Source organism: Homalodisca vitripennis, chromosome X, assembly GCF_021130785.1.
Source record: "Homalodisca vitripennis isolate AUS2020 chromosome X, UT_GWSS_2.1, whole genome shotgun sequence".
Taxonomy (NCBI): Eukaryota; Metazoa; Arthropoda; class Insecta; order Hemiptera; family Cicadellidae; genus Homalodisca; species Homalodisca vitripennis.
Window position 1 is genome coordinate 146971772 of NC_060215.1, and position 24340 is coordinate 146996111.

The 24340-nt window shown below is 38.2% G+C and overlaps 1 protein-coding gene across 3 annotated transcripts in view; it reads right to left on the reverse strand.

The window, feature by feature from the left end:
• Positions 1-24062, reverse strand: part of LOC124369986 (peroxidase-like) — a 147405-nt gene extending 123343 nt beyond the window's left edge. The window contains exon 1 of one of the 3 annotated variants that reach the window (XM_046828241.1): positions 23929-24062. Coding sequence is in view for 1 of the 3 variants with exons in the window: in XM_046828240.1 (XP_046684196.1) it covers positions 19897-19924 (28 nt within the window). In the remaining 2 variants the exon portion in view is untranslated. Of the gene's footprint in view, positions 1-19896; positions 23879-23928 lie in introns of those variants that run through there. The other 2 variants (XM_046828236.1, XM_046828240.1) reach the window with 2 other exon arrangements.
• Between the last annotated feature and the right edge of the window lie 278 nt (positions 24063-24340).

Genomic DNA, 24340 nt, shown 5'->3' on the forward strand with positions numbered 1-24340 from the left:
TTTTCTGTTTAAAGTAAAGCCAATGAATTTTCGTGTTTAAATCCTCTAGAATTTCGACAAGTTACGTAATAGGTACTTTACAGGAGTGTTTTGTGTTTGTTTGTTTCGTTTAAAAAAAAGGTTGAACCCTTTTAAGCGTTATTGCGTCCGTCCTTATAGACCACTGGCCTGAGCGAGGGTCCTATTACCAGAATAAAGGTGAGGGGCGAAGTTATACAGTACTAAGTTAATTGTACTGATGCTACGGTCACTGACAGGATTCGAAACTGCGCCAATTCCGAGTCCGACGTATAGACCGTGCAGCAATCGGAACTCCCATGACGATAAATATACCAGGTTTCCCAAAAGTGTCAGTGATCGGCGATCGAGTGACGTCTTGTTGTAAAAGAAGAATAATACCGCCAATTAGAGGCTCCCATCTCACTCTAGCACAAAATGGCGATCGAGTGACGTCTTGTTGTAAAAGAAGAATAATACCGCCAATTAGAGGCTCCCATCTCACTGTAGCACAAAATGGCGATCGAGTGACGTCTTGTTGTAAAAGAAGAATAATACCGACAATTAGTGGCTCCCATCTCACTCTAGCACAAAATGGCGATCGAGTGACGTCTTGTTGTAAAAGAAGAATAATGCCGCCAATTAGTGGCTCCCATCTCACTCTAGCACAAAATGGCGATCGAGTGACGTCTTGTTGTAAAAGAAGAATAATGCCGCCAATTAGTGGCTCCCATCTCACTCTAGCACAAAATGGCGATCGAGTGACGTCTTGTTGTAAAAGAAGAATAATGCCGCCAATTAGTGGCTCCCATCTCACTCTAGCACAAAATGGCGATCGAGTGACGTCTTGTTGTAAAAGAAGAATAATGCCGCCAATTAGTGGCTCCCATCTCACTCTAGCACAAAATGGCGATCGAGTGACGTCTTGTTGTAAAAGAAGAATAATGCCGCCAATTAGTGGCTCCCATCTCACTGTAGCACAAAACGGCGGCTTCTCAAACTTTTAACATTTATCAAATACGCTGAACATTAATACTTCTGTTAATTAAATTTATTTTTTGTGATGTCATCAACACGATATATTACACAATATATACTGTAGGAACTTTATTCCCTCCATCTCCTTAAATATTCGATCGACGGTGCAGTACTAATCTAAATCTATTTGTCCTGAAGCATTTAAATACCTATTGCTACAGTATTGTCGTCAGGTTCGAATTAAGTTTAATTTCAATTCAGACGTTAATAAATAAGAACAATAAACTTTACATTGAAAAATGCAACAAAAGTAAGCATTTGCAATGTATGTTTAGTACTTTCAACAATAGTATAATTAGGAGCAATGCATCACGACAATAATTATCAGAAATATATTATTACACCGTACTGTCGACTCCTGCCTGCCTCATTGAATCCATCCTGTCATTAAAAGTTTGTTATAGATATGGCGGATTTAATATTTGAAAAAAGTGCAAAAGTGTACTTTTGTGAACCATCAAAATGCACAAGTTTACTCAGTTTGACATGCACAAAGTAATCGAAGCAGTTTCATAATACAGACAACAAAACCGATTTTACGAAACTCGTTCTAAGTAAACTGTTATTGTTAAAAAAAGTACTAAGAAATAAAAGTAACGTGCCTCTGTGTGTACAAGTAAAAATGACTATATAAGGTAATGAGTATATAATAAATGACAATATAGATTAGATTAATGTAAATAATTACAAGTTTAAATGACATTATAGTAACAAGTGATCAATTATAGGTATTAATTTAATAAAAGTTTTGTCACCAGAAGGTCCATACTGAAGTTGTAAAAGTACAATATTTAAATAACTCGGAAAGGTAAGGAACATTGAAAGCTTTGACTTATTCTCTCATATTTTTAAATTTAAAAGGTAGCTATTCTTTGCTCATTACAATACGTTAGTTGTTTCTTTGGTGTATCTTTTACTTTTATGAACTAAATTATGAATTTGTGTGTTTATATGGGACTCATAGGACACTTTAAGAGCCAGATGGACAAATTGAAAAACAAGCCAAAATGAAAATACCATGTAAAAGCTATAAACAAACTCCAAAGTCAAACATTATACAATTTCGGAGACAATCAAAATTTAAATGAAAATAATCAAATGTTCATTAAATGTTTATAAAAGTCTTGCTTTAATATTATTAAACTGTTTGCTTCAATATTCTTCAGCTGTTTAATGAAATATCTAAAATTTGTATTTTAAATCGCAGTATTGTAACGACCCTTATTCGTCCCCCGTCCTTAATCTTCACCCTTTCAAATAGAAACCCTGTTTACCAAAGTGCAGTTTCCCTTATTGCCCTTGACCTTTTTATTTCCGCCTTCCGCTATTACCGACGTCCTGTTGTTCCTAACTTATCTTATCTTAGCGTCTCCTCCCACGCCCTACGTCTAGCCCTACACCCTTCGTTTTCTTTCCGCCAATATAAATCCTTATTCCCGCTACACCTAAAACATCTCCTCTACTCCCCTCCTATCCGTAAACAACCAGCGTCGTCCTAATTTCCCCTGCGTCGTGCCCTAGTTCCACGTACCTCTTTTACCTGACCTTTGCCCGCACCCTTAGCGGTTATCCAGGTTTCCGCTTACCATTATACGTTTCCTATCCTCGTGTCTTATCAATCCGCTTTGGGCGTCGCCTTCAGGTAGTCGGCGTCGTCCTGTACACACTTCCTCTTATAATTCCTGTGTCCTTCGCTTTCCGACGTTACAATAAGCCCTGTCCTATTTTTCCCACGATCAGTCCGGTCCCTCTGTCACTTGACCCTACCCTGCGCCGCCGATGAAACTTCCCGTTACCTTATCGCCTTCCGCGTCTTTTCCCCATAAACCTGACCCTCGCCTAAACACTGCTTCATGCCCACCTAATTCCTAACTCCCATACGTCCTGCAGCGTCGCCTTATTACAAGGCGGCACTTTTTTTCCCTATGCCGAAGGACCCCTAACGACCCCATCCCCTGCAATAAAGAATACGGTCGAGTATTCAGAAAACGACAGCGTCGCCATTTCAAACAGGTTGGAACAAGCAGACCATATAACCCTACGGAGAGATGTTGCCGGCACCGCAGCTGGCAGCAGACTGACAATATTAGGGGTTCTGCGCATGTGCGCCAACCTGGCTTGCCTATATAAGGGAGCCGATCACCAGCACAAGCTCTCATTCGTTCCTGGGAGACCACCACAGGAAGATCTCCGAGACCGACCACGCTTCGCCTACTCTCAGGTAAGATAATCGTCCTGCGCTAGAGAAATCCGAGCGCCCTCTATCCTCTCGCCCGCTAGAGCAATCCAAGCGGAACCTTTCGCCCTGCGCTAGAGAAATCCCAGCGCCTCTTCGTTGCTTTCCCCGCTAGATTGCGATCCAAGCGGAACCTTTAGTCCTGCGCTAGAGAAATCCGAGCGCCTCTATCAAATCAAATCAAATCAAATTCTTTATTGTTCATTGACATGAGACATGCATGGAACATGGTCAGATATTATAGAACCGATTAATACTAGACAGAAGAATACAACATCACACATTTACATAACAGTTAAAAACAGTTTAAATATAATAAAATAGTACAACTTAAACTACAAACAATCTTATCTATATCGTCCACTAGGCTGGAGCACCGCTTACCAGTTCGTTAATGGAGTAGAATGCTTGTCTTATTAGGTATTTTTTAAAGTTGTTTTTAAAAGACGTCTCAGCCTCGCACGCTGTGATGCTAGAAGGCAAAGCATTAAAGATTTTAGGGCCCATATATGACATTGATTTTTTAAATGTGTTATTATGGTGTTGCGGAATGAATTAGAGCATCTCTGTTTCTTGTAGAATACACGTGGTTAAATGATGGGAAGGATTGAAAGGTTCTTAAATGTAAATGTGGCAACCAAATATATATAAAGTGATGGCAATGTCATTAGGCTTTCCCTAGGGAAAACCTCCCGACAGCTCTCACGATGACCCAGACCACACATCAGTCGAACAGCCTTCCTTCTGCAGTTTAAAAAACCCTACTGATCAACTTACCTGAAGCCGTCCCCCAGAAAATCAATCCATATGTTAAAATGGGCACAAAGTAACCAAAGTACACCAGCCTAACGGTATCTCTAGACAGAAAACTTGTTAGGTACCTTAAAGAGTAAATGCTGGCACCAAGTCTTTGACAGACATGAGACTGATGTGAATTTGACCAATCAAATCTGGAATCAATGTGGAGTCCCAGGAAACAGACCGTTTTTGAAAGAATGCTCGATAGGTATATTGTCAAGGAGAGTAACTAACGCACTCTCATTCTTGTGGGGTCTAAAGTGGACTATTGAGGTTTTTTTCAGGATTGAGAGAAATAAATAGTTAGGCAGAAAACCAAGAACTAAGACTCTTGAGTGAAAAAGCCAGCTCGGTGGAAAGAGATTGAGCTGTGTCAGCTTGAATAAGTAACACTGGTGTCGTCCGCATATTGCACCAAGTGGCCCCTCACCAGATGAGTTAAGGTCATTCACGTATATATTAAATAAAAGAGGGCCAAGAATTGAGCCTTGCGGCACACCAACCTTGACCGGTAAGAGAGCAGACCTACCCCTACCCCTTTGTTGGTGGATCTCAACAAACTGAGAGCGACCAGAAAGATAGGGGAACGAAACCACTCTAGAGGGATGCCTCTGACACCGTACATTTCCATCTTGTCCAGGAGACGATGATGGTTGACGGTGTCAAAGGCACGGAAAGATCACAAAAAATGCCCGCAGTATCACTGCCAGAGTCAACAGAAGAGAAGGCGGTATTAAGGAAATCATTTATCGCGTGAGTGGTTGAATTTATCTTTAAGAAGCCCGAATTGGTGAAGGAGATAGTAAGGAATTTTCGTTTAATCAGGTCTATTGTGAATTAATCGTTCAAATATTTTGCTCAACGTGGGAAGTATTGAGATGGGGCGATATTGGTTAACTGAGGTTCTATCTCCCTTCTTAAAGACAGGAATGACCATAGGCGGATTTGAACGCAGAAGGAAAGAGTCCTTGGTCAACAGAATTATTAAACAGGACAGTTAAGGGATACGAGAGTGAATCTGCAACCCTCCTGACAATGGATGGAGACATATCAAATACATCAGAATGAGGAGCTGGCCTTGAGACCCTTAGTCACACTCAACACTTCACTGTAAAGGCAGAGCAAAAAAATGCTCGATGAAACCATGTAGAGCTGGGCAACTCGAATCAGTTGATGTTATTTTGCTCTGAAGGTCCAACTGATCACAAGCGTTTAACGAAATGAGAATTAAACCTTGCAGCTATCAAATTTAGGTTCTGAGACCAACAAGCCATTAATCAATCAAACCCATTTATGCGTTTGTACCTTTGCACTTCCCTGATATTCAGCCACAATCTGCCAAACCGCTTTTCCTGTATTGTCACTATTCTCAATATGAGACCTAGCCACAAAGCTCTTCTCTGATTGGATAAGCTTTCGATACTCAGATTTTCTTTTATTATACAACTTGCGATGGAAAGACGATGGAAAATCGCGCTGGAGCAAATATAGATCCCTTCAACGCCTCCCTCGCCCTGACGACCCCCAACAGTGAGCCATTTAGGACGTACTCCCACGTTCGGCCTTGCGAGTGACAAGAGGTAAATGCTAAATTAAAGATATGTACAAGAACCATCCATAAAAGAAGAAAATTGGACCTCAATATCCTCCCTATCATCAGAGAAGACATGTTTGTTCCAGTTAACCTGTTGCAAAAGGACTAGAAAATCTATCAACGTTTATTGAGGAGAACCTTCTCGCTTTTAACCATCTTCGGACTGCTACCAGTCGAACTAGAGGTGTCCTGAGACGGAGAACAACTGGGCTTCGTGGTCTGATAAGGCTGTAGGAAGTATTTCGGCTGAAACCTGATCGACCTCAATGTTAGTCAAGACGTTATCAATGCACGAGCCACCAGAAGAGCAAGGACGTGTCACTCCTCGAATAAGAATTTTCCAGTGAAAAACTATTGAGAACATCTAATAGTTGAACAAATTTCCTGTCAGCTTCTTCCCAAAAATGAATATTAAAATCTCCGCATATGATAATATTCCTGTTGCTTCTTATAAGTATTCTGAGAGCCTCCTCCAGTCTCTCAATGAATATGTCACAGTCGCCATCTGGAGATCTGTAAAGTGACAGTAATGTCAAATTCAGAACATGGACAACAACAACAGAGGACTCAAAGTGCTTCTCGTAGTTGAGGTGAGAGATAACCTGGCGGTCTGAGACGAGATGAGGGAATCTGTTACTGACAAGTGTACAAACACCACCTCTAGCGAGGTTAGGTCTACAGTAAATATCAGCAACCCAGTACCCCTGTTTATTCAAACTACTCCGCTTGTCAGGGGTTGGCCAATGATCTGTTAAACAAGCTATATCTACATCTTTACTGTGGAGAATGGCTTCAATGGGCCCAATTTTTGAGGCAACAGATTGTACATTTTGATGCAACAAGGTTATAGACTTCTTACTACAATTATTAGAAAAGGTGTCTGATTCTATAAAAAAGAGGCTGGTGAGTGATGCTCGTCAGTTCGAGAGAACTTTGTATAATGAGACAACAGAGCATACAAATGCGTACACAACAATCTCTTACCAGATAAATTGAGGTGGTGACCGCTCCTTACGTAATGATTTTTCTCTAGAAGATGGTTGAAAATCAAAAACGGTACTCTGGATTCAGTTGCAAGAGAAAAAATCGTGCCATTACAAGCTTTGATTTGACTTAACTTAGTTTTAGTGGCACCAAACAGCAACGGTATCTCAGTCAAAACAATTTTACACTTGAAGTTGTTATTTATATAAACAAGTGTTTCATTTACACGTGAGCAGTGGTCAGAGCTAGTGTTATTGGTTCCACCCATTACAATCACAGTGTCCTGCGCTCCCAACTCCTCACGCATCAAGACAAGAGACTCCAAAACATACTCCAATGGAGCTCCAGGGTGACATTGAACCATGACATTATGCTGAGGTAACAATGGTTGTAACAACCATGCCAGGTCTCTTACATGGCTGTCGCCAACTACCACTACTTTGCGTCTTGAATTTTTACTTTTAGGAGTATCTGTACAATTGTATCCCCTCGCCCGCTAGAGCAATCCAAGCGAAAAATTCCGCCCTGCGCTAGAGAAATCCCAGCGCCTCTTCGTCTTTCCCCGCTAGAGCGATCCAAGCGGAACCTTTCGTCCTGCGCTAGAGAAATCCGAGCGCCTCTATCCCCTCGCCCGCTAGAGCAATCCAAGCGGAACCTTTCGCCCTGCGCTAGAAAAATCCCAACGCCTCTATCGTCTTTCGCCCGCTAGAGCGATCCAAGCGGAACCTTTAGTCCTGCGCTAGAGAAATTCGAGCGCCTCTATCCTCTCGCCCGCTAGAGAGCAATCCAAGCGGAACCTTTCGTCCTGCGCTAGAGAAATCCGAGCGCCTCTATCCTCTCGCCCGCTAGAGCAATCCAAGCGGAACTTTTCGCCCTGCGCTAGAGAAATCCCAACGCCTCTTCGTCTTTCCCCGCTAGAGCGATCCAAACGGAATCTTTAGTCCTGCGCTAGAGAAATCCCGAGCACCTCTATCCTCTCGCCCGCTAGAGCAATCCAAGCGGAACCTTTCGTCCTGCGCTAGAGAAATCCGAGCGCCTCTATCCCCTCGCCCGCTAGAGCAATCCAAGCTGAACCTTTCGCCCTGCGCTAGAGAAATCCCAACGCCTCTTCGTCTTTCCCCGCTAGAGCGATCCATTTTTTTTTCATTGACCAACACAAGACTTAAACCCTGTACCAGCCTTACGGCATACCAGGGTGGAAAATTCAACATTTAAACATATGGTACTTAACAATAATCTTTTTCAATCTCTTCTTGTTACAATTTAGTTTTTCTTCTTAATCTTCTCTCATCTTCTTTCTTCCTCTTCTTGATCTTCTCGTCTTCTCTTCTTTCTTCTCCGTCTTCGTTCGTAGGTTTATTATTTGTTATTTTTTTTCTTATTATCTCATTCTTTTTTTCATTTGCTTTTCTCGATCAATTATACAGTCTCTCTCTCACTTAGTTCTGCTCAATATTATGTCCTTATCGGGTTTTGTCTTTTTTTTAGTGTTTGGTCAAGTCTATATATAAAATTTCTTACAGCTTTAATCATACTATCTTGTTCTTTTCTTGTTTTCTTATTATTTTGTGCCCTCTTGGCCGTTCCCTGGATTCTTATTGCCCTCTGAGACAATAAGAAGTGGGTAAGTGGGTAGCCAGGTCTTCGTTGCCCGTCCCTAACCTTCGGGGAGGTGGGGCTTTTCTTGTTCTTGTTCATAAATTCTTGTTCTTGGCCTCACTCCTGCTCTTGATCAGGTTACTTGTTCGAAGATAGCATGTCATTTTAATAAAACTGTTCCATTGTTGTAGGCTTATTCCATTGTACCAGTACAATTATTGTTCTTTTTTCTTTTTTCTTGTCATTGATTTTTTTTTGTTCTTGTTCTGCGGTTTCTTATACTTGGAGTGTCTCTTAATAAAATAAAATGGTTCCTGTGCTGTGTCCTTACCAATATGTTCCAGTTCTTGTTTTTTTTCTTGTTCTTGTTCTCTTGTAGTCTTGTTTCTTGCTCTTGTTTGTAATTCTTATTTCCTGTTCTTGTTTGTTATTCTTATTTCTTGTTACAGATTCCTTTCGAGAATTACCTTCTTAGCAAGGATTCTTAATTCAAGATATGTCTTTGGATTTTCAACCAGCGTTTTCAGATTGGTGGGCCATTCCAATTCCTCCTCTTCGATCGCTTGCATAAGATTTGTTCTAAATTGCTCGTGTTCCAAGCATTCCAACAGGGAGTGAGTGGGCGTATCTACTTCTCCACACTCACAGGTGTCCTCATCTGTTTTTCCATGCTCGTGCAGATACGTCTTGAAGGCTCCGTGTCCTGTTAGGTATTGTACTATAAAGTGGTCCACTTCAATATGTTTCATTCTTTGCCTTCTCCTTAGGTCTTGAAAGATCTCATAGGTCTGTCGCCCCTTGTCCGAGTTTCTCCACTCATCTTCCCAACGTTGCATTAATTGATTTTCAATAGCTTTCTTGGAGAGATTTGTCTTTCCTCTTCTTCTATCAGCTACAAGAGCCATTTCATCCAACTTGTAATCAATCGGCATTTCCCCTGTTGTGGCAGTGATCGCCATGGAGTAGGTTGTACAATACGCTCCGGTCATTCCAAGTAAAACCTGGCGTTGTGCGGCGCGCAGTGTTCTCTTTACATGTGTATGGCTGATTCTATGTCTCCAGACTTCAATAGCATATCCTATGATCGGTACAAACACTGTTCTGTACAAGGTAGACATCACAACCGGCTTTACACCATACTTAAGTCTCATGCATCTTGTGATTTTCCTGAATAATGTTTTGGCTTTTTCACAGCTGTTTTTAACGTGTGGCAAGAACGTCAATTTTGAATCCAGAAGGACGCCAAGATATTGGAATTGTTCCACAAATTTCACGTTCTCTCCGTTTAGTTTAACCTTTGGCGGTCGTCTTATGTTTCCTTTAAGCAGCATACATTTGGACTTGGAGGTCGAGAATTTGAGCTTTGCATTTTTCCCCCATGTTTCAAGGGTGATTGTTACTTCATCCAGTGTTCTCTCCAGCTCTCTTCTTGAGTCTCCAGAGACCAATACTACAGCATCATCAGCGAAAGCGACTATCTTCACGCCATCCGGCCACCGGCTATTTAGAAGCTCCTCGAAGATAAGGTTCCAGATGAGCGGACCCAAAACTGAACCTTGTGGGCATCCTTTGTTTGTACTTCGTGTGATTTGTGAATCTGCGTAACTAATCGTCATGTATCGATTGTTTAGATACGTTGATATCATTTCATATACATTTTTACTCACATTCATAGTTCTAAGCTTATGCAAAACCCCTGGCCACCATACTCCATCAAAGGCTCCACTTATGTCCAAAAACAAACCTATTACATATTTGGTACCTGACTCTCCTACATAATTTGTCACACTTAAAATCGCATCCACCGTGCTTTTACCTGGACGGAAACCATACTGCGCTTCACTCATCCCTCCGTCTTCATCAATCTTGTCTCTTAGTCTTTTCGCTATAAGTCTTTCTAGAGTTTTACCCAAAACTGATAATAAGCTTATTGGTCTATATGACTTAGGGTCTGACCAATCTCTTTCACCTGCTTTTCTAATGACTTTTAGCTTTGCGGTTTTCCATTCATTGGGAAAGATTCCCTTTATCCAACACATGTTATATGTGTCCAGGAGGATGATGAGATTAGCTTCGCTCAAATTTTTCAATGTTTCGATCGGAATTTCGTCAGGTCCGGGTGCTCTTTTTGCTTTAGCCAATCTTATGGCTTCCTTTAACTCAGTCAAGATAAACTCTCTTTCCGGAGCAGCCTCGTATGGTTCGTTTAGGTCTCCTAATGAAAGTGGTATTGAATGTGGTATTCCTCTTCCTCGTCGACATTATCTCCAGGCAGCAGAACACTCACAAGTCTTTCCAAGGTATCTTCCACAGTCCTGGTGTCCTCTCCATCGTCGCCTTTCAGAGATGTCAGTACTTCATCTGTTCTTATCTTATTATTTGCTATTTTGTATGCTAAGCTATACGGATTCTCATCAGAACTTGCAGCGACGAATTCGCTCCATGAAGTCCTCTTGGCGTCATTTATCATTTTCTTATATTTAATCTTTTCCCTTCTATAGCTCGCTAACTTTCTTAGCCTCACCAGGCATGGACAGCATCTTTGGTATTTCTTTCTTGATTTAGCCACGGTTCTTCTCTGCCGTGTTAATTCGATGTTCCACCAAGGCACACATTTTTCTCTATGTATGGATTTGGGCATGGCCTCTTCGCAGGCTGCGAGCAAGTTTGCAGTTATCATTTTGGCACGATTGTTTACGTCCTCTTCCTCTTGTAGTCCCATATTTTTCGATTCAAATTCATCATTCAGTTTTTCTTTGTTGAGCTTTCTGACGTTAAACTTACTCGTTTTTCTTGTCAAGTTGATGTGTGTTCCAAAATCCAACTCAAAGGTTATGAGCCTGTGATCACTTATGCATTCTTCTTGATTGACTTCCCAATTTTTTTATTTTCCTTGATATTTCAGGAGTAGCTAATGTAACATCTAGGTTGTTACCTGCGACGTGGGTTGAACAGTTTCCCGGCATATTTACAACAACTAAACCCCTTTGCACTATAAAAGTGTCCAGTTCATCACCTTTCTCGTCTAGATGGTCCGAATGCCAAAGCGGTGAGTTGGCGTTTGCGTCAGCACATATTATTACATGTTCTCCTCTTAGTTTGTCTAGTATAGTACCTAGCTTCTCTAGGTATGGCTCAATTGGGTCTCTGCATTGGAAGTACGCACTGATGAAGTAAACTCTACCTGTTTGCCAGTTGAACAGGCCAGTGACAACGTGTGAGGTCCTGAACTGCGATGGTTCCATTGGTTGCAAAGTTGGCTTTGTAACAATTGCCGCCATAGGTCTTTCGCCATTTACACCATTTCCTAATATTAAGTTTGTGGAGGATAATCCAAAACACCTCACCATTCCATTGACTGAGTATGGTTCCTGAATGCACATGACATCTAGTCCCAGTTCCCACATAGTTTGCCTCGCTTCATCTCCAACATTTTTGGAGTTCTGACAATTTAGTTGTCCAATTCTAATTGTCTCCCTTAGGTCATTTCTTTGAGCACTATTAGTATTTGCGTTAATCATAATTAGTACTACGTACTATTTTCTTTCTCTCGTTTTGATAGACAGTACAGTTTTTAGAATTGGCTTCATGTTTGCTATTTTTTATTCCTAGGCGATGGCAATTCGGGCAGGTGGGAGTAACTCTTACAGTTGGGCAGTTCTTGTGTGCATGTCCAATTTTTCCACAGTGTCCACAGATTTCCTCCTTAGATTTGCAATCCTTTGACAGGTGTCCGAACCTTTGGCAGCGGAAGCACCTTACCACTATGAAGTGGTCGATTACTTTGCATGACCTCCATCCAAAGTATACTCTTCCTTTGTCACTCAGAATACCTCGTACTTCCTTTCCTACTTCACACACCCAATTGACCAACTCACTGTCTCTTGGTCCAGTTCTGAAAATTGGCTTCAATTGTTGCTTAAATTCATCCAAAGCAATATCTCTGTCCATAAAGTTTTGATTGTATATTCCCATTATTATTTCCTCTTCCGCTAGCTCCTTTGGTAAGTCATAGATCAAGACTTTTGATGCTTGCTTTTTTGGCTCTCTCAGTTCAAAAGCAGCTTGTATCCTTTCTTGGATTCTCTCCTTTTGAATTTCATCATCAACTTCAAGGGCAACACCACCATTCTTAATTTTATTTATTCCCGAGATTCTTAATCCTTGATCCTTAGGATTGATTTTTCTCTGCAGTTGGTCCCTAGTCTCTTCAGATGTTTGCTCTTTGTTTTTCGGGTATGCTAAAATTACCATCTTCTTGGGCTGGTTCAAATCCTTCTTGACTTCTTCATAAGTCCTCTTCTTAACTGCAACACTGGCATAAGTCATCTGCATGGTACTTGTTTCAGTTCTTTCCTTTATGCTCGTTTGTAAATTTGCTTGCAGGTTATTTATCAATTCATTTATGTTATCCATTTCACTTTTTGCATAGTTTGTATATCATTCATGATTTCCTTAGATTTAGCTGTTTTTTTCATTAGTATTCTCGTTTGTCTCCTATTTTCCTTTATTATTCCTCTGCCTTCCATAGTTTCTGCAAACATTCGCATATATTCGGTTTTGATGTCCTCAACCATTGTAGCAATTTCACTAGCTTGCTTTAAGGTAATAGCCTTTTTGGCCTTTAAGACCTTATCTAGGGTCTTTTGGATCTTGGCAAATTTGCTAAATCCATCTTCGATTTCTGAGCACTTATCCATTGCATTATCATTTCCTTCAGCATCAGTATCACATTCGCTGTCAGAATCGATCAAGTATCTCGAGACTGGTATCTTACCGTCAGTCTCATGAGATTTGCTAATCTTTGTACGGCTAGTATCTTCTAGCGGTGACGTAAATTTTCTTTTGGCTTGTACTACATCTTTCTCAGCTGTATCATTAACGTTTGATGGCACACTCACTGCCTGCTGGCTACACGAGCTTATCTTCGGAGGGGTTCTCATTAGACCACTTCTCCTGAAAGCTGATTCATCGTTTACCTTATCCATTTTGATATGTCCTTGATCTTTCTTTGAACTAATCAACGAGACTCCACTGGCCCTATCCACAACCCTCCTGCTCTCACAGGAGGTTAAATTGCCCCTTAGCCGTTGCTAGGACTTTTATTTCCAGCGAATTACTGGTTACCTAGGATTCGTTTCCAGCCGCGACTGTGTAGGAGTGGGGCACCACAGGAACCTTTTGTCTAACTTTTCGGATTGGGTGCTGCGGGAGCTCACCCCGCTTCTCTGTAGGCACACGGGGGATCACTCTCCAGTGAGTTGATCCTAGTTAGACTTTATAGCGTAAAATAATTTCACTTTCAGCTTAATTTGGCTAAAAATCACACTCGGAAACGCTATACTCACTGTGGCCGCAGACGCTAGAGCGATCCAAGCGGAACCTTTCGTCCTGCGCTAGAGAAATCCGAGCGCCTGTATCCTCTCGCCCGCTAGAGCAATCCAAGCGGAACCTTTCGCCCTGCGCTAGAGAAATCCCAGCGCCTCTATCCTCTCACCCGCTAGAGCAATCCAAGCGGAACCTTTCGCCCTGTGCTAGAGAAATCCCAGCGCCTCTTCGTCTTTCCCCGCTAGAGCGATCCAAGCGGAACCTTTCGTCCTGCGCTAGAGAAATCCGAGCGCCTCTATCCCCTCGCCCGCTAGAGCAATCCAAGCGGAACCTTTCGCCCTGAGCTAGAGAAATCTCAGCGCCTCTTCGTCTTTCCCCGCTAGAGCGATCCAAGCGGAACCTTTCGTCCTGCGCTAGAGAAATCCCAGCGCCTCTATCCCCTCGCCCGCTAGAGCAATCCAAGCGGAACCTTTCGCCCTGAGCTAGAGAAATCTCAGCGCCTCTTCGTCTTTCCCCGCTAGAGCGATCCAAGCGGAACCTTTAGTCCTGCGCTAGAGAAATCCCAGCGCCTCTTCGTCTTTCCCCGCTAGAGCGATCCAAGCGGAACCTTTCGTCCTGCGCTAGAGAAATCCGAGCGCCTCTATCCTCTCGCCCGCTAGAGCAATCCAAGCGGAACCTTTCGCCCTGAGCTAGAGAAATCCCAGCGCCTCTTCGTCTTTCCCCGCTAGAGCGATCCAAGCGGAACCTTTCGCCCTGCGCTAGAGAAATCCAAGCGCCTCTTCGTCTTTCCCCGCTAGAGCGATCCAAGCGGAACCTTTCATCCTGCGCTAGAGAAATCCGAGCGCCTCTATCCCCTCGCCCGCTAGAGCAATCCAAGCGGAACCATTCGCCCTGCGCTAGAGTAATCCCAGCGCCTCTTTCTCTGTTCCCGCTAGAGACATCCGAGCGGAACCTTAGTTCCTTTGTTAGACTCTTTCCCAACGCTTTTCTTTCCAAATTACTATTGTCCTTAATCCTCCTCATACCCTACTTGGAGCCTGGGCTGTGATGATACCGAGCGTTCGTATTGAGTCCACTTAGGTTGACTCTGCTCTCAATCTGAGCCTTTGGTTTCCCAATTCTAACTACCTTCCCCCGACCCCTGGAATACTTTACCCCATTTCACGACTGAGACGTTCTGGGTCAGTTACGGTTCAGTTACGTTACGATACGAAAAATCCTCGTTACAGTATCAATATATTTCTCCAAATAAATTCTATTTAATAACTTCTAATTCGTATAAGAAATATGGATTTTCAATCTGCGATGATTTCATTTTATTTTCTAATTGTTCGTTTTCATTTTTGACAGTGGATTAAACTATCTTCCATTTATAATCATTAATGTTTATAACCATATGGTATAGTGGCAATCTTAGTTTCTAGAATAATTCTTTTATCATCTTTCAGCTCAGTGCTAACTTGTTTATTGTGATTGTATACAATTGATGATTATATCCTGTAATCCAAAGTCATTTCTCTAAATTCTTCTTTATCTTCGAACAAACATTTCTTTAAATTATTTATATTTACCCTTAATATTTTTATTATCTTTCAACATGTTTCCAATTAAATTTTCAATCTCATCTCTTTGACATTCTAAACATGAAGAAATATTAACAATTTTATCATTTGAATTAGAAAGAATAAATTCTTTAATATGTCCTTTAGTAGATGGTGATGCTTCAACGTTAATAATATTTTCCTTTGAAACTGGAAAAGTTTTTGCAACTCGAAGAGCTCGTATAATTCATCAATCAATTGTTTTAGAAATTTTGTAGAAATCATCAAACCATTATCAAGTGCTAAATCTGGAATATATCTATTATTTCTCAAACCAAGATAATCTAGATGTGTTTCAACTTTTTTGTTGTGCTTCATCAAAGTTTCTCGCGATACATTATCAAGTTTTCTAATTTGTTGGCAATACCTTGTATTTTTTCTAAGTTATAGAGGCTGAGATCTTTTTTATTTTTCAAAATATTTCTTTAATTCCTTTAATTTTACTGCATTTAGTTTTTCATAATTATAACATTTATTTTCCTTTGCCCACTCTCTCAGATAATTAAATTTATTATCTTTTATCTTTTTATTTTCGAGACGCTTCTTAGAGTTGTAATAACGATTATATTTTTTGTTTAAAAGATCTTTATCGCAAAATGGACAGTTAATTTTTTTCTTTAGTCATTTATTATAAAATAATTTGATTGACAGATTTGACTATTTAGTAAAATGTCTATTTTTTTTTAAGAAAAATAATTTGCTAAATTCATGTTATTTTCATTGTTATTTATACTTTCTAAAACTTCAAAAATATACTCTTTCGCTGACGAAAAATCCCGATTTCTTCCGTAATATCTTTATAATCATACATATAATGGCCTAAATAGTTGTATACTAAAGTTAAATCATTTCTATTGATCTCAGTTGTTGAAATATAAACATAAACATTGGTGCTATAAAATTTATATCACGGCAGATGTAATTCCATAATTTCTCCTTCCATTTCAAATAAAAATTACTAAATGGATGAAGTGCTTATTACAAATTGTTGTGAATGTTCCAATATAGGAGAAGTTATAGATAAGAGAAATTTAGTTTGTACAAATTGTAAATTAATATTATATGAACGCCCTAAACCTAAGAAAAGAAAAACCAAATTAACACATTTGAATAATGTGCGTATAAAATTGCAAACTGGAGGTGAAAAAAAACACAATTTATCAAAAATTTAGAATAAAGAATGAACATTTTTACGTATCTGATGGAAAACATAGAAAAAAGTCAATGCGCTTTTCAAAGAATACATTAGGTTTGTAGGCTACACACATTTATTATTTATTATGGAAAGATAATAGCTGTTATTTTTTCATTATTTGGATGTCGAATTTGTTTATGATTTTAAAATAGAAATCCTCGATGATCTTATAGTACATTTAGAGAAAAACGTTAATGAATATCTTGATGAAAGGAATTGGGATTATTCAAAAAGTTCTCGATTATCTTGAGTTAAAAGCGCTATTGCATTATAGATTATAAAACTTGCTTTTCTATTATATATATATATATATATATATATATATATATATATATATTGCATTATCTAAATCGAATTAAAACAAATTTTACTTGAATTCTTTCCAAAAGAATGTTCTCCCAAAGTCACCGTTGCTACTTTTGTAATTATATTTAGATTTCCAATTAGTATTAGTTCTTTTCTTTTTGTTCAGAATCACATGGAGTATTAAATACATCAAATGTTTTGCCTTTATTAAATCTTCATCATCACAACAAAGAATTAAATCTTCGTAATCTTTAACAAAATGTGTTGTTAAATCTCGATATTCACAAATGACGACCAGAATTGCAAAGGGATCTAAGTGCCAAAAACAAAACTTTTCAAGAAATGAAAAAAACTTTACATTTTCAAAAAAAAATTGTATTTATATTTTGTAATTATTGAGATACATTGTTTACATTATGTTTAAAATTATTATCAAGTTTTATAAAGCTATTTACTTGAATAAAAAGTTTATAAATTCCTTTCGGCAGAAGGTCCTAAGTCCAAACTACCTAACAGTGCAAAAGGATGTAAGTGCCTTAAAAAGAGTTCATTTTACTAACACAGCTCACGATAGAAGTTTCTGTTGTTTTCATCCAAGTATGGAATCATTGTGCAATACATTTTAAATATCTGTTATTGTCTTGCCTTTCTTTCCCATGAACATAGATCGTTAAATTTTTTTTTTATACAAAAACAGGTTCAATTTGATCCACTTTGATCACGGAAATCTGACTGATGCCTAGTTTTTTTTTTTTTTTTGTATCAATGCTGTCAATCAATTAAAGCTGCTTTGTCAAAGTCAAAAAAGTGATCAGCCATTTTCAAAACTTTGAAAGGCTTTGAGGGTCTAGCTTCCTCGATAACTTTCTGTAGATCTTCCATCACTTGCATTCTAGCTAACCGAAACTTTTTTTCGATAATAGCGAAGTCTCTATCGGCAACAGAAAAACTGTGGCCGGAGAGCAGAAATTTGTGTTGAACAGACTCAAAAATACCCTTAACTACCATGTATAGGTATAGAAAAATAAGCATTCGATTTTTTTAGTTGGCCGGCACAGTTGTCGCTCCAAACAACCAAATGTTTCTTGTGATTTGGGAGTAAACCAGAGTTTATAGCCTGAGTAATGCAAGACGCTACCTGATTCCCTCCTCTACCTGACTGCCCCTCGTGCAACATACAAATTATAGCATCATTAGCGTTGGTGCTATGGACATTGAAATTGTAGCAGGTGAGTTGGCGTAAATAATACATATTGCAATGTGTCAATTTAGGCAAAGGGAATACTTTTTCTAATTCCATTACTACCGGTAAAGCTATCACACTTACCTCTACAGCAGGCAATGGTTTCGCTGCTATCTCCTTCCTAGTGTGTTTGTTTAGTGTCATATAAGACTTCCCACTTAGTCTTGCTTTCTTCTGTTTTTCTCTAAACGCCAGCTTCTTTTCACTGACATCTTCACCAAAAGCACTGTTATTCAAATTGTTGGTGTCGTCAGCCATGATTGTAAGAAAACTTTATAACTTAAAATAAGCAATATGAAAAACACAGGCAAAGGCAATGACGGTAGAGCACGCCTGTATCAACAGGAGTGGCGGGAATAGTGGTGGGGCGGACGACAACGTGACGGCACTTAGATCCCTATGCATTGCAAGCCCGCCCCGACATACTACCAGCGCATTCTGTTGCATCCTATAACAACTACTAGGAGTTTTTTATGAACACAGATCACATTGCAGGGCATTAGCATGTGGACATAGATCGCTTTGCAGTGAAAAACCCATTGCGCTAAAAGATGGCACTTAGATCCCTTTGCAATTCTGGTCGTCAAATAATCATTATTAAACCGTTAGGCTTCATAAAAATGAACCTTGTAATGAGTAATCGTAAAAAATATAACAACTGTATTGAAACAGCATAAACAAATGTTGAAAATACTGTGATTGTTGCTGTTCTTTTAATTTGTTACAAAAATACTTCGTAAGTAAGTCTATATATCCAATAAAATTGACTTAGGAATATCTCTAGAATTCTAAAGTTTAAACACTTTTTACACTACATAAACGCATCAACTATAACACTGAAATATTTTCTGTATTTAAGATTTCTAACAAATCTTCATCACTTAAAGGTATAAATTGTTGTTTTACATATTTTGTAAATTTATTGAACTCATTAAAATTGTATTCTTTTATATGTTTTTAAGTGCTAGAAGTTGTAAAGACTTTGGAGAATTCATTTTTCATGCTTCTCTTTATTTGACAACCTTGAGACAACAGTAGGGAAATTTTTTACTTAAGAAATTTAATCTCACCAAATTATCTTATTTTACTGATTTTATCAATCACATTGAAATAAGACAAGATAACTTTTCAAATAAATGTTCTTTTATATAAATGGAGTTCTTGAAAAAGGTAAACGAGGTTGGTGATTATAAGAAGTTAAATGGATTAGAAAAAATAGGAAACAAAATTTTGAATTTGGAGAGAATTAAAGACAAATACGGGTTTGCAATAATTACAGAATTATATACATTTGTACATTTGCATGGGTACATTTGTAAGATATGTAATATGCCAAATAGATTTTGGAAGATATTGGATGATAAAAAGGTCAAAGAAATCAACAAAAAGGATAATTTACATTTAATATTTGTAGGAACGAAGAAAATAAAAGAAAACGATTGTAATACGATTAATATTGTAGAATAAAGATCTTTCAGTTACCTGTATGGCAAACATGAAATCATCACAGATTAAAAATCAATATTTTTTACATGAATTAGATATTTTGAAAAATGAAATGATATTGCGAACTAAAATACAAATTTTAGATTTTTCCGTCAACAGCTTATGAATATTGAAGCAAACAGCTTAAAAAATATTGAAGCAAACTTTTTTTAAAACATTTAATGAACATTTGATCATTCTAATTTAGATTTTTGATTGTCTCCGAAATTGTTTAACGTTTGCCATTGTAGAGTTTTGTATAGTTTTTACATGGTATTTCCATTCAATTTGTTTCGTTTTTCAATTTTTTTACCTGGCTCTTAAAGTGTCCTATGAGCTCCATATTACTATCTACTTATATATATATATATATATATATATATATATATATATATATATATATATTTATTTATTTATTTAATTTGGGTTTTCTACTAAAAATAAATATACTAACATACCTTACAGAAGGGCAATCGTAGGAATCTGACTTACCTGTGTGGTTTTTTCCTTGATGCATCATGAAAGATCGACGTTTATTGTTAACTGGGGTTTAGCTTGGTAAATGCAGTAAATAACTTACAAAAACTGTATCAGTGAAGATATTCATCGAGACTTTGGTCTATAACCTTTGACACACTATCTGTTCACAACAAACCCGTTTATTCGCTTCTGCACCTATATGTTGATCGATGAGTTAAAAGTGATTTTCGATTCGAAATTGACTCGTGTACGAAATTTTATTCTTAGCATCCATAATTGTCGAGACAAGCTGTGCCTTATTAATTATTTCGTACACCTTACCTGGGTTTAAATCAATGTTCTCGTGTGAGTGGTTCACACATTCACTAAGTTGAAGTGGCCTTAAATATGTGAATGATTTAACGAGATAACAGCCTTCCCCGCCACTTGAATTTTATCTTATAGTAGGGAAGTCCAAACAATCATAAAACACACATAAATATCGGAAGTACATATTCAAACTGTAAAGACACGCTTCCTCCTCGGGAACTATTCCAACTTTGTAACCGACGAGTAACTTCAGGCTATTTTTTTAAACAGCCGAAGACAAAAAACAGTAGCACTACGTTTCGACATCACTAACCTAATGTATTCCTCAGTTGTTAGTTATCAGTGGTTTGTTGTTTCGAGCAGAGGTATTGTGACTTGTGTTTATCAGTTTTACAATAATTATTGATAGTTTTGAGTTCGTGATTAAAGATAGTGTGCACGGAGTTCAGACACGGCGTATTTGTTTGATTTCTGACTTTAGCACGTCACAACACATTTGTACGGTTTGTTCATTTTAACCTAGTTTTTATATAGTGTTAGGTCGATTGTCCCCCTGAGGAAGGGGTCAGATTCCAGGTGTTGAAACGCATTGTTTCTTTGTATTAAACTATAGAACATGTCCGACAAGTCTTGTTACCTTCAGTGATTCCAGCAGCGAAAGCATATGATATCTCCAAATCAATTATCTCGTCAAAGAATATTTCTAAAACTGTATGGGACATTATAAATAATAAAAATAATATACAGAATCCAATTAAAGTAAAAAATTGGAAACAGACTTGTGGAGGGAGCGACTGAGGTTGCGAACGAGTTCAACGGATTTCACGTGTTTGTTGCTCGTGGGCAAGGTCCGTGTCTTTTACCTCCACTAGAAAATCTCTCGCGTAGACAGAGGCCAGTAACCTCATTGTCACTGACTCCTGTAGTTGAGGAAGAACTCGAAAAAATCATTCAGGAGCTCCCGGCTAAAAAAACTGTCGATACTAACCTAATGTATCTGTGGCTCATTAAAAGTTGCTTATAGCATATTGTGAAACCGTTAACTCAGTTGGTCAATTTATCTCTCGAACAAGGAGTTTTTCCCTCGCTCCTAAAGATCGCAAAAGTTACCCCAATCTTTAAGACAGATGATCGCTACTCTACCAATAATTATAGGCCTGTCTCAATTTTGCCTGCCCTGGGCAAAGTATTTGAAAATCTCTATTTAATTAGAATACTTTATTTTAATCAAAATCGTTATTTATCTTTTGTTATCTTTATTTTTTAATCAAGCAGAACCTGATTTTTTTAAATCAATTTAGTTTCAGAAAGGTTAAGTCGACCATAGACGCTGTTATGAGTCTAGTCGAACTGGTGGTAGAGGGAATAGAAAGTCAAAATTCCACATTAAGTGTGTTTCTCGACTTATTAAAAGCATTTGACTGTGTTGGCCACGTAGAACTGCTTAAAAAACTTGAGTTTTATGGCATCAGAAATGTGCCTCTTCATTGGCTTAGCTCATTTCTTAGCCATAGAACACAAGCTGTCCAAATATCAGACAACTGAATGATACTATACATTCTGAAACCTTGACAACAAAAATTGTGTTAACTTGAGATATACATAAAACACTGAATTCCGTCATGTTCACCTCTCCAAGTGGACTAACTAACTCGTCATAAAACTGAATGATACTATACAGTCTGAAACCTTGACAACCAAAATGGTGATAAGTTGAGCTATACATACATCACTGTATTCCGTCATGTTCACCTTTCCAAGGAGGCTACTAACTCGTCATATACTAAATGATCATATACAATATGAAACCTTGACAACAAAAATGACGATGAGTTGTGTTAGACATACAACACTGAATTTCGTAATGTTCACCTCTCTAAGTGGGCAACTAACTCGTCATAAACTGAGTGATAATGTACATTCTGAAACCTTGAAAACAAAAATGGTGATGAATTGAGTTATACATACATCAATGTTCATGTTATTTTATCTAGAAAGTCTTTAATTAATTCGAAAAATGCAACTAAGTAACTACGAAAGGAAAAATTAAAATAACTGACAAGCCCCCTTCCAAGACTTCTGGAAGAAAATTTATACATACTCCTTATATCTACGGTATTGAATTTTACAAAATACTGTAAACGAGATAATTAGATCGTAATAGTACTGCTGGTTTGCACTCTTCCTTAGCGGTCAACTGGATGTCAGCGGTTGGTTGTTGCGGCAGACGCATTTTTACCTGTGTTCTTTAGTTCAGTTTTTAGTAATTAGAGTAACTTTACTTAGGCGTATGTTTTAAAAACAAGCGTGCTTGAGATTTTAAGACACAACATGTTTGTGTTATTTCTGATTTTTGCGTTTCATAACGTGTTGGTAGGCTATGATTTGTCCCTTTTAACATAGGCTGTAATCAACATGTTAAGTCAGATTTAAGTTCAGTGTTATCCACCTGAAGAAGAGATCAGAATGCGAATCTCGAAACCTATAGTGTTGTCGCTTTTATTTCACCTAGCGATGGCAAATGTTTGAAAAGTGCTGTAATCTTCACGAACGCTCCATCGTCAAATCAAACGCTAAACAAAGAACGGTTTGTCACAACGATAAATAATACCAAAATAACATATTTTTGAGCAACGCTTTCTTCGCCTTTGATAAACATTCTTTAGTAACAAAAACAGATCATTTTGCGTGCCAACAAAAGTTGTCAACAAAGCCACCACTAAAACAACTTCGAAGAGATATTACAAACGTATCTAAAACCCTTTACTATCCCCAATGTTGTAGTAATTTTTTATTACTTTGTTCGATGTAAAACTGAAATTAAGGATACTAAGTGCGTATGTAAATAGAAGAAAAAGGAATGATATGTTACCCTGTTAATCTCAGCCGACACAGGAAGCAACATCAATCCTGGCGAGATGTACCGCACACAATCACCAGGAAATCTTAGCAATTTTCAACGGCAGATCAATCTTGATCAAGTGTTTTTGAATCTGTTCGAGATTTGATGGCAAGCTTTATTAGCCTTCATCAGATAATTGTATAAGGTTTGATACTTTAGTAACAAGGTACGAAAAGTATACAATTGTTTCATCGAGGTCTTCCAAAAGTTATGCTTATGCTATTTAGGAACACTTTTTACAAAGCTTATTACAGATAGAGATTTGAAACTTTAGGTCTACATATTCTTATAAAAATTAAATGAAGAATTGGTAGCAAGCAGCATTTCAATTTTTTGACCACATAAAAATAAATTATACATATTTTACATATACCAAATTTACGAACAAAAATATCCTCTCAAGAGTAAATCATTTTACATAGGACACAAAATATTTGGTGCTAAAAATATAAAGATAGTTCCAAGGCCCATTTAAATTCAGATGTCATGAATGTATCCTCTTCCATTACTGAGAAATGTGTTCCTTAAATTTACTGATGTATTTATTATGGGAATTATTTCAACAAGTCTTCGTTTAAATCATACATGAATGTTTATTTGGGAATTCCCTTCATTAAACCTAATATTTTTTTTAATGTGTCACTAATTTTGATGTGGCAACTGCCATCATCATGGTTAATTGATTCTGCCACATGTCGATATATTTTTAGTGCTCTCTAATTAGTCGAGAAACCCACTACACGATTAATTCGATTGAGTTTTAGACCGACCAACTGGGTATGCAGTCGAGAAACAATTATCGATAGCAAAAACGTAGACAAGATATACGATACCTCTTTAAGACGTATGTGGTGAAGTACAATAGTAGTTTCCCCCTTCCACCAACAATGCACTGACTGAACTGACAATACACAGGCATATCTGTACGATTGACGGGGGCTCGTCTGAAGGCCTCGACCGTTTTCCTCGCGATACCCTTTGGGCCAACGGTTATCGTTCGGTTCCCGATAAACGGAGATTTAGAAGAGTGCGTTTCACAAACGTCACAGAAACTTCTACGTCCGATAATATCTCGGGTTTCGACAAAACAAAGGTGCTCAAAGTAAACAGTAAATATCTAATTTAACTGTGTCACAACTCAGTCGTCAGTTGTTATCAATAAAAACGGAAACTTCGCAAAAAGCCATGATGTATGTTAACTAGGATCTGAAAAATATGTACACGCGCTGCCTCAATAAAATAGGC